General features: G+C 37.3%; 2 protein-coding genes and 1 long non-coding RNA gene across 6 annotated transcripts; 2 read left to right on the forward strand and 1 right to left on the reverse strand.

The window, feature by feature from the left end:
• Positions 1–144: 144 nt before the first annotated feature.
• LOC149049772 (uncharacterized) lies at positions 145–10,823 on the reverse strand. 4 transcript variants are annotated; one of them, XR_016183383.1, is made up of 3 exons: positions 10,673–10,823; positions 9,822–10,058; positions 145–1,744 (listed from the first exon to the last, which is right to left on the reverse strand). It is a non-coding gene; the product is annotated as an uncharacterized LOC149049772 (long non-coding RNA). The 4 variants fall into 4 exon arrangements; XR_016183381.1 differs by having other exon boundaries at positions 819–1,744; positions 10,493–10,823; XR_016183382.1 differs by lacking the exon at positions 145–1,744 and having other exon boundaries at positions 9,179–10,058.
• Positions 4,023–5,749, forward strand: LOC149049773 (uncharacterized). The gene is made up of 2 exons (XM_089195331.1): positions 4,023–5,005; positions 5,539–5,749. Exons 1-2 carry the CDS (start codon positions 4,150–4,152, stop codon positions 5,607–5,609), a joined length of 927 nt encoding a protein of 308 aa, XP_089051457.1. The 5' UTR covers positions 4,023–4,149; the 3' UTR covers positions 5,610–5,749.
• Positions 10,824–11,923: 1,100 nt separating the features above from the next.
• Positions 11,924–13,518, forward strand: LOC149049774 (uncharacterized). Its single transcript, XM_089191535.1, has 3 exons — positions 11,924–12,023; positions 12,696–12,923; positions 13,238–13,518. Exons 1-3 carry the CDS (start codon positions 11,924–11,926, stop codon positions 13,516–13,518), a joined length of 609 nt encoding a protein of 202 aa, XP_089047661.1.
• Positions 13,519–17,858: the final 4,340 nt, after the last annotated feature.

The raw sequence follows: 17,858 nt of genomic DNA on the forward strand, positions 1-17,858 counted from the left end.
TAATAATAAAAAAATTACCTGTCTGGCATTTTCAGGTCTTGGAGGATAATTGGATTGATCTTTTTCATAAGTGCCCTACATCAACCTTTGTAAAATACAAAAATGATGGTACTGTATCCATGCATTATTGTGGTAATTTTTGCAATGTATAGATCTCTACATGTCAAATTCCCTGATAAAGTAATTATAAATTACAGTGTGCTCATCATATGCCAAATCCATCTCTTTTACCTCTCTCCAGTATAAAAAAAAATCAAATGCAACTCTTTAATTTGTAACATCAACACCTAAAGGTAAAAGAACATGACTGTTTCAAAATGCTAAAAAATTACTTTTGTGTGTGTTATGAGCAACTGACAACCACACAGTTGTCCCAGATATGATTAAGACGACATGATTTTCGTACATGTTGTGTTCAAGTCTGATTGAATTATTTTGATGGTCATGAACAAAAAGCATACCCTGAAAATTGGCCTGAAGTACAATTATGCTTTGTTGCTATTCAAAATCCCTGGTTTCATTGATCAAAACTATAACAAAATTCTTGAGTTCTCCAGCACAGTTTGAGCACTAATAGGACAGTGTACACAACATGCTTGTAATTGGACAGTGTAATAGGGTAATTAACATACCATGCCTGTGTAAGTGGAAAGAAGGTGTCGCATGTGCATGCTATTGTCTCACATTTTGCCCCTTTAACTGTTGTTTTTTTTTTTTAGATGAAAAGGTACCACGGATGCCTTCACAGTGCAATCATCCGATTTTGTTAATCACTTGGATAATTACAGCCTGAATTTTGTTTATCACTTGAATAATTACAGCCTGAATTGGACTCCTCTTAGTCCTATTACTATTATATACATGTACAATGTACATGTATCAGTCTGAATAGCTCCCCATGTACAACAAGCTTAATGTTCCCTGGATCAAGACATCCATTGTCCAACTCTCATTTGACTAAACATATGGACATGTAGTTGTTTGATGTTATTCCTTCTTTGTATTAAATTCTCATTCTAAAATTTTGATCTCACGAGAATGCCTTACTGTACTTTCTGAAATAAATGACAAGAAAACACAGTTGGCTAACTTTGCCAACATTTGGTTGAATCCTGTTCAAGCAACCTGACATAATTGTTGATTCAAGGAAAATATCATTATTAGACTCCAAATAACTCTGAGAAAACTGATGCAGTATGTTGCCTTTTCCTCTGGCCAGTCCCTTGCATGGGATCATTCAACCAGATGGAGTGCACTTACAAAAAATGAACCATGACCTATATAGCTTTGTTTGGCTTTTTCATGTCCCTTTAATTCCTGACAGGAGACAAGGTTTTTAATTTTAAGTTTTGTATGATATAACTGTATGTCAGACTTCTTGGGCCTTCAACTTAATAATCATGTGCAAATATGAGGGCCCTTAAATTTGTTCACCACTACCCTTCAAGTCTCTGTTTTCAGTCACTCTAAATTCTGAGAAGTTTCGAAGCCTATGATATTCTCTTCTAAAGGACTATCATTCAGGAACTGCTCATTTTTTAAACCTAGAGAAATCATTGTAAATTGCAGTGATCCATCACATTATACCATAGTAAATTTCTGGAACACTTTTTAAGTTTCACAGTAAGGAGTTGTTATACTGAAGACAAAAAAACAAAACAAAACAAAACTTGCAATTAATTTTTTACCTCGTGTAAGGGATAAGCTGCAGCGTAAGATCCATTGCCAATTAAGCATCCAATGCCTAACATCATATCCCTTACCAAAGCTGTTGATATGGACCATATATGGTCCAAATATGGAAATGGTATGGGACAACATATGGCTAATCTATGGGCATTGCATGGTTTTTATATGGGATGTTAGCTCCCATATCAAACCCATAAATAGTGACTAGTGCCTGCCAAGTGCATTCTATTGTCTTTCACTATGGGATTTCTACGTATTTTGTAAAGTTCCATACATTCCCCATAGGATCTGGTATGGGAATGGTATGGGTCAGTCCCATAGTGATGCCATATGATGGCTGAACATTCTCTATGGGATTGCTACGTATTTCGTAAAGTTCCATATATTCCCCATAGTATCCATTAGGGGAATGGTATGCAACAATCCCATACCATTCCCATAATGACCCTGGACCATTCTCTATGGGATTGCTATGGGATTTTAAAGTTCCATATCATTCCCATAGCATTCAGCAAAGCTGACATTTCATATGGGAACACTATGGGGTCCTTTGACTTCAGCCCCATATCTTTACCATATGATTCAGAAATTACTAAAGGGACTGTGAGGTTAAAGGCAAGTAATGGTGACATCATATTCGTCCATTGAAACCATATCTTTAATTGCATCTAAAATTTCTTGCAAAAAAAATTGAATAAAAATAACAAAAAACCAAAAATCTTATATTTCTTCTAGGTCAACACTATGAAACCGGTAGTTTTCCTCTCGCTCAACACTATCATTAACAACACTACTTTTTTTTATCAAGCAATACGACTTAACTTGCCAACTCTGTCAAATTGTTACTCATCTTTTTGATCGACACTATAATACGGTTACTGTTATTTTTGGCCAAGACTATGAAACTGTTATTCTGTATTTTGGTCAACATTATCAAACAGAAATTTTCTTTTTGGTCAACATAATGAAATTGGTAAACTCTTGAAGTTAAACAGTTTTACAGTAATTATAAAAAGTGTTCATTCTGCTCGTTGCTCTCGTACTCTTCTAGCTTCCACACATTTCATGTTTATCTTCTGTATGATTTGGCTCGGTTGAGGAGAGTCCTTTGAAAACTTTGAACAGACTTTACCTGAAAAAAAAAAGTTTAAGTTAATATTAAGTCATATTTACATGTAAAACAGTACCCCAACTTATACGTGGAATGTTGCCTTACCAAGAAACAAAAATTGCTTGATTGGAGGTAATCAATTGTAATGGGTTCTGTTTTGTTTGCTTGATTTATAAAATTAATAACTTAATTGAAAGCTCAGTGACATTATTTTTTTTTTCATTTACTGGTGTCTTAATTATCTCTGCTGTGGCTAAGGGAGTAAGATTAAAACCTTTAGATCAGTTTTATACATTTTTTGTGGAAGTTTCAATCCAGGTTAATTGTAATGGGCTGCAATGGAAACTACTGGGATTCCAGTACTTTGTGTCCAAATAAAATTCTTTCTGCTTCAATTCTATATCATAATTATTGCATGCAAGTTTGTATTAAATTGCTTATTTTTTAAGGACAACAATGCCTTAAAAACCCAGTCAATTCAAGTTCTAATTAGTGAGTTAGAGATCCCCATGACTGCAAGTTATGTACTTATTTCTGAATAAAATAATTCAGTGTTGCACTACTTACCAACAAGGGCATCAATGATGAGGGGGGTCAACGGAATGTTTGCATCACCGCTTTTGCCTTTTCTGTCACTTCCCCTTGCACTTAAAATTGCAATTGTTTCTTTAGTGAAGAATATGTCAACAACAGCGTTGACATATCCGGACCAGGACTTGAACGCAGAACAGTAGGCCCGTTGGTGAGGGTACCAGAAGACACTGGATCCCCATATGCAAGGTCTATAAGCATGCAAGAGTACAAGTGAATCCTTTTGAATAAACTTGATAGTTTGGCAAAAATTATAAACAACTAAGGTGCATGTACTTACGGCCTTAACGTAGTAAACAGGCATACTTTTCGGATTACAATCATTGAAACTTGCTCTTGGATAGACTGATCAGTAAAGAGTTCTTTTCACTGATCTGACAACATGCATGCTTGTCGATCACTTTGTGCTTTCATAAACACGATTCAATCGAGTTGCTTACCTTCTCTTAGACGCGCTGGAGCACTTCTTTTCCTTGAATTTCTTTCCATCTTTTCTTGCAGTGGAAATAGGCAAACAAACCTTAAAACTCGCTCTGTATAAGTAACAAACTCTCTGAAGAAAGGCTTGCCGAAATGTGTGAAAAATTTGAAAAGGACGCGCATTTCGGCGTGGGTCTGAAGAGCTCTCGTTATTGGTCAATTTAACACCACGTGTTCTTGTGTTGAGTCCGAAAGTCCACTACGCACGCGCACTTGAATAACAACACGTGTGGGGTTAACGTGTGAGGGACCGGGAACTAGACTTTAAGTCAACAAACATGGCCGACGATGGCGAGAAGGTTGCACGAAAACAAAGAGGTCGCTACCGAGAATACATGCGTCATTCTAATCCATACAAATTTCCAGCGGCAAGAAGACGAAAAGGCAACCTCTATAAAGCGAAACAATCATCAACTGGTACACGAAATGATTTAAACAAATGCGATGTTGAAGAAATGATTCCCGACACGCGACATGCACAGCCTCTTTGTACTGGCGATCCTGCTGAAATATTCGAAGCAGAAACAAACAGCATGATTTTAGGTGAAGACTGCAGCTATTTTCAAGTGCAAGACATGGAAGATTCAAGCACATTTGGATTGGAAGAAGAAAATAATTCGAGGATAAGCGGAGACGAATTTGAACTGTTTGATTCCGCGGATACTAACACTTTTGAACAATTTGTCAAAGACGAGGATGCTTGCTCGGACATTTTCAGTGACTGTGAGAACCCTGATGAAATAGACACTGAATGCATTCCAGAACATTGTGGAGCAGAATCAGATGACATGCTATATTCGGGAGCTCTAATCACAAGTAACTCAAGTGTTGTGTTGTTGCTATCTTTCGTGTTTAAGCACAAGCTTACACGTGAAGCATTCAATGATTTCCTTGCAGTAATAGAGGCTCACTGTCCCCGGCCTAACAACTGCAAGACAACAGTAAACAACCTGTTCCAATTTCTGAGCAGAGCGAAGGGAAATGTTGTCAAGCATTACTTCTGTGGTTTCTGCAAGGCATATTATGGCAAAGATGTCAAAGGAAACTGTACCATTTGTGGCAAAAGCATCCAAAACAACGGTGGATTCTTCATTGAAGTGCCTATTGAAAATCAGCTGCTTAAGTTTTTCTCTGGTAAGTGCAAGACTAAGTTTGTAATTGTGTTTATTATTATTGGCTAAACTTCAGAATACCCAGCCACTTTTCAAGTATTTTCAAATGCTACTACCACAGTCCAACAGTCGTCATAATTTATAACATAATATCGTTATTATTTTCATTATCTATAACAAAATTCTGGTTCTGGAGAGGCCTATTTGTCATGTAATTGGTGCATGATCAGGTTGGTACTGTACATGTACTGGTATCCAATGTCTGCATACTTCAAATCGGATACCTGTAATTGGACACCTACGTCATTTGCAAGTCAATCGACATCAATGGACAGTTTTTTGGGTCCGGGGAGGTGGGGATTTCACACAAATCATGTGCATTCTGATACAGGGATTTGAACCTGGAACTGCAAAAATTAATGCATGCCTCTTTTGCATATGAGCTGTTACTGAATACAATTTAAGCATAGATTACAGGGAAATGTAAAATGCTAGTATGCCCTCTACATCAAGAACGTTCAGCTATGTTTTATACAAGGGTCTCTTTTTCTTCAGATTCAGAATGTGTTGATGGACTAAAGTACCGATTTCACCGAGTTAAGAGGGCTGAAGCCTTATTACATTAAATTTTCGCACCACATTAATTTTGTGATTTTGAGGTTTATGCATTTCACAATTTTGCAAAAGGTTTTGTATTTTGAGTCACTTTTATTCTGTGTTTATCAGTGAGGTGATTTACCTTTTTGGCAATTTACTGTAAAAATTCTTTGACCTTAATATAAGGATTGTTGTACAAATAAGTTTCAAAAACTGGTAACCAGTCAACTCGCCGACGGACCAACTCGCCGACACCAACTCGCCGACGTATAAAATCGAGTAGAGACGTCGGCGAGTTGGTCGTCAATCCAATACAACTTATTAGAAGTTAAACCTACAGAGAAGTAAACGATATTTAGTAAAAAAACACTGGCGAACATTGGTGAACATCAAACAGAAGCTTAAACATCGGTGAACATTGGTGAACATCACCAATGACTATAACAGCTTAAGACGCGAACGAGTTATTGTGCGACAACAACACCATAAAGACTCATCATGTCAATCGCTCAGATTTTTTAACGAAAACGTAGCTTTCTGGACGAGATCTTTAGTAAAAAGCATTTCTTTTTATTTGCAACAAAGTTTATAAGGATCTTAAGGCGAATAAAGCGAAGTAAACCTCACCAACGACTCTAACAGCTTAAGACGCGAACGAGTTATTGTGTGACAACAACACCGTAAAGACTCATCATGTCAATCGGTCAGATTTTTAAAGGAAACTTGGCTTTCTAGACAAGATCTTTAGTAAAAAGCAATTCTTTTTATTTGCAACCAAGTTTATAAGGATCTTAAGGCGAATAAAGCGAAGTAAACCTCACCAACGACTCTAACAGCTTCAGACGCGAACGAGTTATTGTGTGACAACAACACCGTTAAGACTCAGCATGTCAATCGCTCAGTTTTTTTAACGAAAACTTGGCTTTCTAGACAAGATCTTTAGTAAAAAGCAATTCTTTTTATTTGCAACCAAGTTTATAAGGATCTTAAGGCGAATAAAGCGAAGTAAACATCACCAACGACTCTAACAGCTTCAGACGCGAACGAGTTATTGTGTGACAACAACACCGTTAAGACTCGGCATGTCAATCGCTCAGTTTTTTTAACGAAAACTTGGCTTTCTAGACAAGATCTTTAGTAAAAAGCAATTCTTTTTATTTGCAACCAAGTTTATAAGGATCTTAAGGCGAATAAAGCGAAGTAAACCTCACCAACGACTCTAACAGCTTCAGACGCGAACGAGTTATTGTGTGACAACAACACCGTAAAGACTCATCATGTCAATCGGTCAGATTTTTAAAGGAAACTTGGCTTTCTAGACAAGATCTTTAGTAAAAAGCAATTCTTTTTATTTGCAACCAAGTTTATAAGGATCTTAAGGCGAATAAAGCGAGGTAAACATCACCAACGACTCTAACAGCTTCAGACGCGAACGAGTTATTGTGTGACAACAACACCGTAAAGACTCATCATGTCAATGACATTGGTGAACATCAAACAGAAGCTTAAACATCGGTGAACATCACCGCGTCTGAAGCTGTTAGAGTCATTGGTGAGGTTTACTTCGCTTTATTCGCCTTAAGATCCTTATAAACTTTGTTGCAAATAAAAAGAAATGCTTTTTACTAAAGATCTTGTCTAGAAAGCCAAGTTTTCGTTAAAAAAAACCGAGCGATTGACATGATGAGTCTTTACGGTGTTGTTGTCACACAATAACTCGTTCGCGTCTGAAGCTGTTAGAGTCGTTGGTGAGGTTTACTTTACTTTATTCGCCTTAAGATCCTTATAAACTTGGTTGCAAATAAAAAGAATTGCTTTTTACTAAAGATCTTGTCTAGAAAGCCAAGTTTCCTTTAAAAATCTGACCGATTGACATGATGAGTCTTTACGGTGTTGTTGTCACACAATAACTCGTTCGCGTCTTAAGCTGTTAGAGTCGTTGGTGAGGTTTACTTCGCTTTATTCGCCTTAAGATCCTTATAAACTTTGTTGCAAATAAAAAGAAATGCTTTTTACTAAAGATCTCGTCTAGAAAGCTACGTTTTCGTTAAAAAATCTGAGCGATTGACATGATGAGTCTTTACGGTGTTGTTGTCGCACAATAACTCGTTCGCGTCTTAAGCTGTTATAGTCATTGGTGATGTTCACCAATGTTCACCGATGTTTAAGCTTCTGTTTGATGTTCACCAATGTCCAATGTTTTTTTACTAAATATCGTTTAATTTTCTGTATGTTTAGCTTCTAATAAGTTGTATTGGATTGACGACCAACTCGCCGACGTCTCTACTCGATTTTATACGTTGGCGAGTTGGTGTCGGCGAGTTGGTCCGTCGGCGAGTTGACCGTAAACCCAAAAACTATTATGTTATCAAGCTTCAGGTCCGTTGACACTCACATCTTCAAAGTTAGCTTCACTTTTCATTTTCTTTTGGACTTGCAAACTGTAATTTAACTTATTCTTTCTTGATTTTTACCTAATGCATCACATAATTTTCACATCATGTTATGTACACAAAACTTGTTTTTAATGCCACTTCAACTTTTAAATATTTTAGAATTAATTGCCAAATTCGCAAAGTTTAGGCATTGCAAAGATTTCATGTAATAAGGAACATGTAGCTTGTTATTTTCCTACTTACAGTCTGCAAAGATTTCATTTAATATAAAGCCTTGAATCTTTGCTACCAAACTTAATTTTTCAAACATGAAAAACTTTTTTGAAAAAAGGCCTTCAGTTCATGGTGACAATGAGAAGGATCTATTATTCAACAAAGTATGATGCAGTATATGCATGTTGATATTGTTGTAAGTTTCATAAAACTCAAGTTAACACTTGAATTATGACATGTAACACAATGACAACGCATAGGTGAACAGAAACTTGAATGAAATTTTCATCTATTTTTTATTAGGGAAGCATGTCAGAGTGTTGCAAAGTTATCTCTTGACTCATGTAAAATATTCTTAGACTTTTATGGTCATTTCAGTTTTAAAAAATGTAGCCTGTCAGAATAATTAATGGTTTTTGCTCTCTGTTTACAATAGAGGACATTAGTGTCTCAGTCCAATTAATAAAATTGTCAATTACTCAATGTGTGGACATGTGTTTTCCCATTGCCATTATGAGCATAGATATGTCCCATAGATTTCCCATAGAACTACTGTCATGGGAGATCTTTGGGAAACATGAGCTGAAATGGTTGAAATATGGAGAGTGAATGCCCCATAGAGATCCCATACATTTTTCACAATGGGAAATCTATGGGGCATGATGAACACCTGTCAGCTGGTATGGGTAATCTATGGTATACTATTCATAATGAATGTCCCATATCAATGCCATAGGTAAGGACAGTTGTGGGAATTCTTATTGGTATGGGATGTGTATGGGAACCTTATTCCCATAGGTTTCCCATAAAATAAGAAGCCTTCTATTTTCTTCCCATGCATGTCCCATAGTTAAAAATTTGGTAAAATTTGGCCCCATACTAATTCCATATACCCAGGTTACCTTCCCATACCATTCCCATCTATGGGTCAGATATGGCCCAAGCAGTCCCATACCATTCCCATACTTTTGCTTTGGTAAGGGATTACAAAGATGCATAAATGACAAGGATATGCACCTACATTATGTTAGGTATAAGTTTCTGATCACACCATACACAATGTGATACATGATATACTGTAAAATCAGTTTAATAAGCTGACATCAATAATTAAAAGTAATACAAAAGAGAATACTTCAAAGAGTCTTGCTGTTATCAGAGAAAACTGACATGTACCTTTAAATTCCCTGTAGGTGGCAATCATATTCCTATCGTTCAATGACTGACAAAAATATATTTCTCTTCCTAATGAAAAGGGCCCCAAATTTTTAATGCTAGTCATTAACATAAAGTATAGTTTTGATTAAGATTGCTTCATTTTTACCAATCTGATTCCTCTTCTCACCATACTGTGTTCTTGTCAAAATTCTGTGAACGTGCTTGCAATTGAACATCAATATTTACTGTACTTCTATTTGTTTTGCCATCTCTGTCTGAGATGTGTTACCTGAGAATACTATTTTATAAATCCGGCAAAGGATGAATATAACATTTGGTCATTGTTCAGTGAGTAGAAGACCTACCATAGCAGGTACTACAAGAAATACATGACTGTAAAACTATCAGACTTGTAATGTTGTAATGATAAAGTTGAGTTCAAAGTAAACATCCTGTGTTACAGGAATCACTTACAATTCTGCTTCGCTGAGCACTTTTGAAGAAATCATCACGGTTAACCATAACCATTTGTTAACTATAATCCTGGTGGTTAACAAAGAAAACGTACTTGTCAAGTTTGTCTTTTCTGAAGGCACAAGTGAAGTAGTTTGGCTGCTCTGGGAGATCTTCAGCTCTGAGTTCAAATGGATTACGCATTCCAATGGTATCAAAACATCTCTCAGTCCAATCTCTTGTGTCAAAGTCATTCTCCTGTCAACAGAAAAGATTGTGTTAATTTCAAGCACTTATCTGGCACTTGTCAAATACATGTAATTTATGAAGATTGCGTGACGAAAACAAGTTACGCTATCATGTCTATCATGTGGAACGGTTCTTGGGAGATCGTGGGCGACTCTTCTTAAGAGGCATAGTGAGTACAACGGACACGTACGGTCCCCGTACCCAGCAATCGGAGAAAATGCTTATGGAAGATGAGCATCATTGGCTGTGACTGTCTGCATCAACATCACACTGATCGATACAGTACTGAAAAACTAGAGATTTTTAAATTTAGAAATTGAACACGGAAGCGGGTGCCAGGAAACTTTTAGGGAGCAACAGGAGACGCTTCCAAGGGACTGAACACATGCATCATCCTTCGCTGCAGGGTTATCAATCAATAATTGCTTTATTATAATACATACATGCGAGGCAGTGAGTTTTATAAAGTGTTTCCTCCACATAGGCCTTGAGTATTTACTCTATTTTACATGATGTGATTCACGAAGATGACGTCTGCTTGCTCGATTATTTTTGAGTCTAATGCCCCAAGTGAATTTTCTAAAAATTGCTTTTGGGTTCCCACTTCTAAATATGTTACTTACTTAAAGAGTCGTGTGAGACAGTTCATATCAGGTTTAGCAATCAAATAGCCATTTTGAACTCCGCTTTGCTTCGTTCACAGGACCTCTCGTCCCTGAGAAACAGGACCGAGGTTGTGACTTGATTTGCATAAGCATCCCGCGCGAAAGAGAAATCACCGACGTTTTTGTGCTCATCATCCCTACAGGACAACTTATAAGCAGGTTGATAATCTCTACAGAATCCAGTGTCATTTACTAAAATGCAGGTGACTGCTACGAAAGATCATTCTGTTGTGCCTTCACGGCGTCACAATCAGGCCGAGGAAATTTTCGGGTGACTCCTTACAAATTTAAGGTCTACCACTGTCTTGTGGGGCAAATGTTAGGTATATCATCGCGGTCAATATTCCTTTACTTCCCCACCCCTTAACCCTATACGGCGTTTGCATTTTGGCGAAAGAGGTTCATTCTGCACTACAAGTCTCAAAGGAAAGAAATAACAGTTGTACTTTCAATTGTATTAAGTCTATAGCTAATATTTCGCCCCATCCTTTCCTTCATCATTATTCTCGCCGCGCCTGAAATCTTCCACACTTACTCAAAACAGTTCCCTCTGACTTTCAGGAGTGTTTTCTTGACATGAAAAAATCTCCTTTCGCTGATTGGTTAGAGAATATGATCGAAAAACTAAATCCTCTTAACTAATTTTATGCATAGAAATGTGTGACAGCTGAGAAAGAAAATTGCCTGTCACATCTTTAGATTTAAGGGGTTCAAACGGAGGTGGTGCTGCCTTATGGCACTTATCTTACGTTCGCCTGAGAGCAAAAATGCTGGGTTCCATCACTTTTGTAAAGGGTAGTAAATCAAAAGGTAAATATGAGTTAAATCCTCTTTTTCAACTCTCGTGCGGCAAAACATAGCTTCGCATCAATACCATGAGAAACATTGGTCAACCTCGATGTCTTTGATAAGGCTCCGAAACTAATATTTTTACACCTGGAACAAACATCCACGCTTGGACAATGAGATGTTTAGGTTTTATCTGACGTTACTGTTTTGATATTATGACTAGGGGTGTGTGTAGTGTTTTTGATCCTGGCGGCGGGAAACTTGGCAAATCTTGTCAATCTGCACGTGGCTGATGTTGGGAAAACCGGCGAATTGCGTATTTGGCTCGTGATTTGTTTTGCTGTTCTGCTGCCATACTCGTGGCTGGGAACGCCCAAGCACTTCTGAGGGATCGCTGTCAGTGCTAGTGTAGCAACAGCTATGGCTTGTTTGATGATCTGCGTGTGCATCGCATTGGATATGCCGTCTGATTTGAATACTGTTGAACAACCTAGTGTAAGCTTCGAGAGTTTCTTTTCAGGTGTGTTTTCCTAAGTGTATTTATTATCATATATGCTACTCATATAAAATTATACGATAAGCTGAATTATACAAGCATTTTATTGGTACTAATTATGTTCTGTTGGAAGACAAACGCATAGATGACGTCATTATTAACAACCTTTCGTCATCTCTACAATTAGAAAATCGATTCTACGTTGCTGTGGGTCTGTACAATAATAGATCACAGAAGACATCAAAATGTGGTAAAAACATCAGTGACACAACCGGCTGCGCTTCATGTGCTCTTTTGTTTTTTCTTATCACGTTTTGACTGCATCTGTGATCCATTTCTGAACAGAGGCTGCCAATGGTCTCGGTGTGGCCAAGTCGACTTACAAGATTATCCAGTGTAATAAAAAAATGACACGACTTTTTTACTAGAATGTGCCGCGAAATGTTAACATTTTAATCGTCAGTAAGAGCTATCCACTGCGTGGCTAAAATTTCGCAGGAAAAATGAGGATGGTAGGTTTTATCTAAATTGAACCTTATATTCATTCCTCAATGCTGCTGAGTTCTTCTAATTTCTCCTTTTCTTTTAGCTTTCGGAACTATATTATTTTCATTTGGTGGCGCTTCAACCTTTCCAACGATTCAGACAGACATGAAAAAATAATCCAAGTTTCCAATTTCTGTGTTCTGGGCGTAGGTTGGTGTCGTAAGCATGTATCTGCCTGTGTCAATCCTCGGTTTGTGGCTTACGGCAAGAACATCACATCGAACATTCTCGAAAGCGTGAAATACGAAGGACATGACGCGGCTGCTGTTATGTTAGACATAGTGCTTGTACTGATCACACTTCACCTGCTGTTAAGCTTTGTTATTGTGATAAACCCAGTATCACAGTCTTTTGAGGAGTTTTTGAGCATACCTCAAGGTTGGTTTAAATACACCCAGGGTTAATCTCATTAATTCAGCGGGAAGCAAGGGTTGCGATGGACGTCTACCTATTCCGTAAAAAAACATAGACTCTAATATTTTACAGGGAATGTGATCAAGATAGCTCTAGGGTCCACAGCTACGCTTATATATCTAGGGGCGAAATACGAGCGCTTTTTTTTCTTACTTCTTTCGTGTAAAACTGTTTTCCTTATCGGCGTCTTGCTTTCATAAAACCCCCCATCCACACAGCGTTTTAATGTTAGGCACTTACGCTACTTTAAGTCATTTTTCGGTCTTCTTTTCCAACAGGATTTGGTGTCAAACGGTGCCTCCTTCGCACCGCCATCATGTGTTTTATTCTTGGCATTGGCGAACTCATCCCAAAGTTTGGTCCCATTCTGTCTCTTATAGGAGGATCCACAATAACTGCATTGACCTTTGTATTTCCCTGTTTGTTTTATTTGAGAATTGAACGTAATATTCCTCTTCATATCAAGGTTTTCTTGTATGAACTCATAGCTGTTGGAATTTTTGGTGGTGTGGCGTCCACCTACTCCGCAATAAATGACATTCGAAAAGAATTCAGTTAAATCTTCAAAATAATAAAAATATCGGACTTCTTCAATGGCTAAGGTGGGGGAGGGGTGGAAGCGAGGGCAGAATTAGTCTCGCACACAGACCTTCCACAGCCAAGCGACAGAAATCGATCCTTCATTTTGATCAAACTAGTAGAATCAGGGTACGAATTGTTTGATCCAGTGATAGTTCGTATTATTACTTGATGCATGAAATATGTTTGTGCTAGTTTATTATAAAGAGCTGTAATCTGGCCCTCGTGTATGATTCACCGAGTGCCTAAGGAAAACGGTTATAAACAGCTCCCTTTCCATGAATAAAAGTACATAAATCGTAACATGCAGGGCTGATGGTTGTCTTATTCTTCTAAAAAGATCTGAACATGTTGACATATTTGGTAAGTTCGACACAACAAGCAGCTCAGGCTCAATCTGAGAAGTTTGAAAAATTTAGATATTACATGATATGACCAAACTGTTACACGGAACATGAAAAGAAACATGAACTGTATGTGAAATTCACCTTTTAGCCTAAATAATTTAAAAAGAGCTAGATTTGCAATGGAAAGTTCACCTACGGCAAAGCATCAGAACATAAATATGTATTAAAAAAAAAAAAACTCCCCACATTAGTTTTGAGCGGTCTGTGAGATCTGGTTTGTTAAATGCGGCAACATAGAAAAATCTGTGTTGGTGAGAAATTTATGTATTGAAACGCAACGTACCAAGCTTTAGCTTCTTGTGGGCATGCGCACTTATTTCACTTCCTCGGAAATGCACCTTTTACTAAAATCTATTTCTGAATGAATGATATTCCTCAGCTTCAGTCGTATTACCATTCACAATTTCTTTGTGAATTAAAAATATTTCATCCTACGTGTTTCATTTGAATTTTCATGATAAAGATCGCTAGTTTTCAAATAACAACAATGACAATAACGTCATTTTAGACAGGCATTGAACATATTGTACGAAAAAGAGATGAAAAAACACAAATATTTGCTATAAGTAGAGACAAGAAGTCGAATGAACAGTTCAGTTTTTTAAAGATAGATGAATTCCTGAAAAGTTTGGAAGTTTCAAAACAATTTCAGTTCCCCGGGATATTAATTATGTATCGTCCACCACACAATTATCGGTAATTATGCATGCAAATCCACGTTTTTATGCCGTTTATTGCAAACGTATTCAAATAACGTTATTTTAGCAATTCTGTCTTTAACGGTGCACTATTGTGGCTTACAAAAAACCAGAGACTCCTCGATGGGGTAGTTCAGGTAAATAATTGAATCCATCCATTTGTGTACTGCAACTAGAACATTTAATAGTTCAGAACAATTGGTAAAAAATATATAGTTACAGCCAGGTATAGTTTTTTCAGCGATCAAGTCATAGTAACTGTTACCGCACCATATGCTTTTGACTTTATGTTGTTGTTAGGCTGAAAAAATCAATATGCTCCGTAATACTTACCGTTTTTTTGTTTTGAAAATTACACATAAATAACGATTTTTAACAGAAATTGAAGAAGCGATGGTTGTTTGTGCGATTAGCTTTTAACATGTCCAACAGAAACTAATGTAATCATTATGGCATCGTGCTACAGTTTACTTCATCCTTTAACATTCGGCCGGTTGTCAAAAGACGGATGTTTAGCAACTTCTCTCTCTTGGTAAAATAATTCACCGTAAATGTTATGACAAAACGACAATTAATTTGAGATTGCAATAAGAAAGTTATTTTCGTTATCTCTGTGACTAAAGGAATAATCGTTGAAATTGTATGTGAGGCTTTTTAAAACTGACCAGCAATTTTTTCTCGTTTTGTGAGCGGGTAATTGTTTTTCACCATCTGTTTAAAACTTAAAATTAATGACAAAAACGACAATTATCTGACGGTTTTTTGTTATTCACAAGTACTTTTATAGTGCGTTTGAATCGCAGGTCTTAGTATAACTTCAACACAGACTGCTTTAAAAGGCTTCAAATGCTTTTCTTTGAGCTTGTTTCAGACCAGGCACGACTGATGACGGACTTCAGCAATAAAGCTCATTGTCATTGTCATATTCTTATGATCCCCATTCATTCGCACTTAATCGGCTGTCAATTTTCTTCAGTTCTATCTTTATACTCTGTTGGCGATACATACCCCCCCCTCCGCTTCTGCTGAACACCACGTGATTTCCTCAGATAATCGCCCCCCCCCCCCTTGCCCCCCCACCCTCTCGGCGATAAGTAGTCATTTTCATATTTGCATGAGTGCCCCTCATTAAAAATTAATCGTCTGTCAATTTTCTACAGTTCTATTTTTAATCTCTGTTAGCGACGACTGATCCCCCTCCGTTTCTGTTGACCCCTACGTGGTCCACCAAATCCTCTGCCTCCCCCCTCCCCCGGCCCCCCTCGGCGATAAATAGTCATTTTCATATTTGCATGAGTCCCCCTCATTAAAAGTCAATCGGCTGTCAATTTTCTACAGTTCTATTTTTATACTCTGTTGGCGACGACTGAGTCCCCCTTCATTTCCCCTACCGTTGATAAATAAAGACTGGTCCCTTAGTGTACGCCTATAGTTGCTTTTTCAAGATTTCGTTATATTCAGCTCTTCAAATTTTTCCAAGTCCACCTTAGTTTATTTCCCCTTTGACAACAAGACTGAAAATGCGTTCCACATAGATTTCTTTGCCATGCCTGCTTGCCTCGATCTTAAGCGCTGATCTTGTCTATTGTGCTTTCAGGTGATTCTCGCGTCATGTCTGTCACAAAGAAAACCATGTTCGTGTTTATTTTTTTATTGGGTAAGCGATGACATTTCACTTCTCGTAAATACTATTGGCGAATAATTTAGCCCTCTCTACCAAATATATTTAGTAATCATCAGTCATCAGTACGTAGTTTTGTTTCTTATTTTGGAAATACTTATCACGTATGTAAATTTAACTGAACAGCTGTCAAAACCGTAAGAAGCAATCATTTGGCATCAAATACCACAATTGATTGTCCAGAACCCTGTAAATGCAAGTCAGTGGAAGTTAACTGCAGGGGAAAAGAACTTAAATCATTTCCACAGAAACTGCCAGCTACAACGACAATCTTGTGCGTATATTACATGTAATCATTCAAGTCAAATAAAATCAAATAATAGACAAAAAAAAAAGAAAAAATAAAAGCATTAAATAGCTAATCAACCAGCTGCCAAATATACCAAGAAGCAAAGATGAATGGATAATTCAATTTCTTCTTTAAGAGAAAATCGTCCATCACCATGATAGAGGAAATTTCCTCTTTATCCATTCTTGTAACTATGTAATGAGTTTTTCAGTCTTTTTGTAAACGCTAATCACCTGAGAATAACAAAAGTCAGAGTTGATCACGGATATTTCCCCTTGTAAACGTTATTTGTAAATGCCATTGCATTTTACAGAGACCTGAGTTATAACCATTTGGAGGAGCTACCATCTGACTTGCTTGCCAACCTCAGCAATCTTCAACAATTGTACGTTGAATTACGTTTGCCAACTTCATTACAGTTGTGATTTAAATAAAAATGTTGTCTTAGTTATGTAAGGAAAAAGAAACATGTCATATCATTTATTTATAATATGTCACGATCGATATGATGTGGTCAAAAAAAGTAGGTGTGGTCCTGACAGACTTCTTTTTGGTTCATATTGACGTTGAACCCATAGAGGAAAAAGAACTTCAGTCTAGAGGCAAAAGTTCAGGGAGCCTAAGGTCATGATTTCGCTAATAAATCTTTGTTATTCTTGTGATAAGCTAACATCTAATCTTCTTGACTGTTCTGGCTAAATAGGAGATTAAACAAAAACAAGCTGAAAGAGCTTCCTCCAACCCTATTTGATCGCAATCCACATTTGAATATCCTGTGAGTGAACTTTACCTACCTTTCTTTCATTGGGTCTGCTCCTTTAGTAGCTCCTAGTTTAGCAGGAAAATTGTGACTTTCGGGGAATTTACTCTCTGTCGATTCATATATGAACTGTGTCATAGGAAGTCATATTTTGTGGATGGATTTTGTCAACGTTCTGTTAGAAGTTATAATAGTTTGACTTGGCCGTGTAATCATAAATTGTCGAGCCCTAAGGACGGAAAGATCCGACAACAGTACTAACGTTTCGTCTTCCATGTGTTTCTACCCGAGTCAAAACAAGCAATTAAATGCCACAGCGCAGTCCTCACTATGCACTAGTCACTCTACACTCCGCACCCTGCATATGGAGGCGTTAATCAATACACGGACAGTATCAACGCCTTTGACAATCGTTCCAATCAAATCACAGGTATATCCACAACAACACACTAAGCAGCCTTCATCCAGGAATATTTAGAACCTTA

This window comes from Pocillopora damicornis, chromosome 2 (assembly GCF_964200805.1).
Source record: "Pocillopora damicornis chromosome 2, jaPocDami1.2, whole genome shotgun sequence".
Classification (NCBI taxonomy): domain Eukaryota; kingdom Metazoa; phylum Cnidaria; class Anthozoa; order Scleractinia; family Pocilloporidae; genus Pocillopora; species Pocillopora damicornis.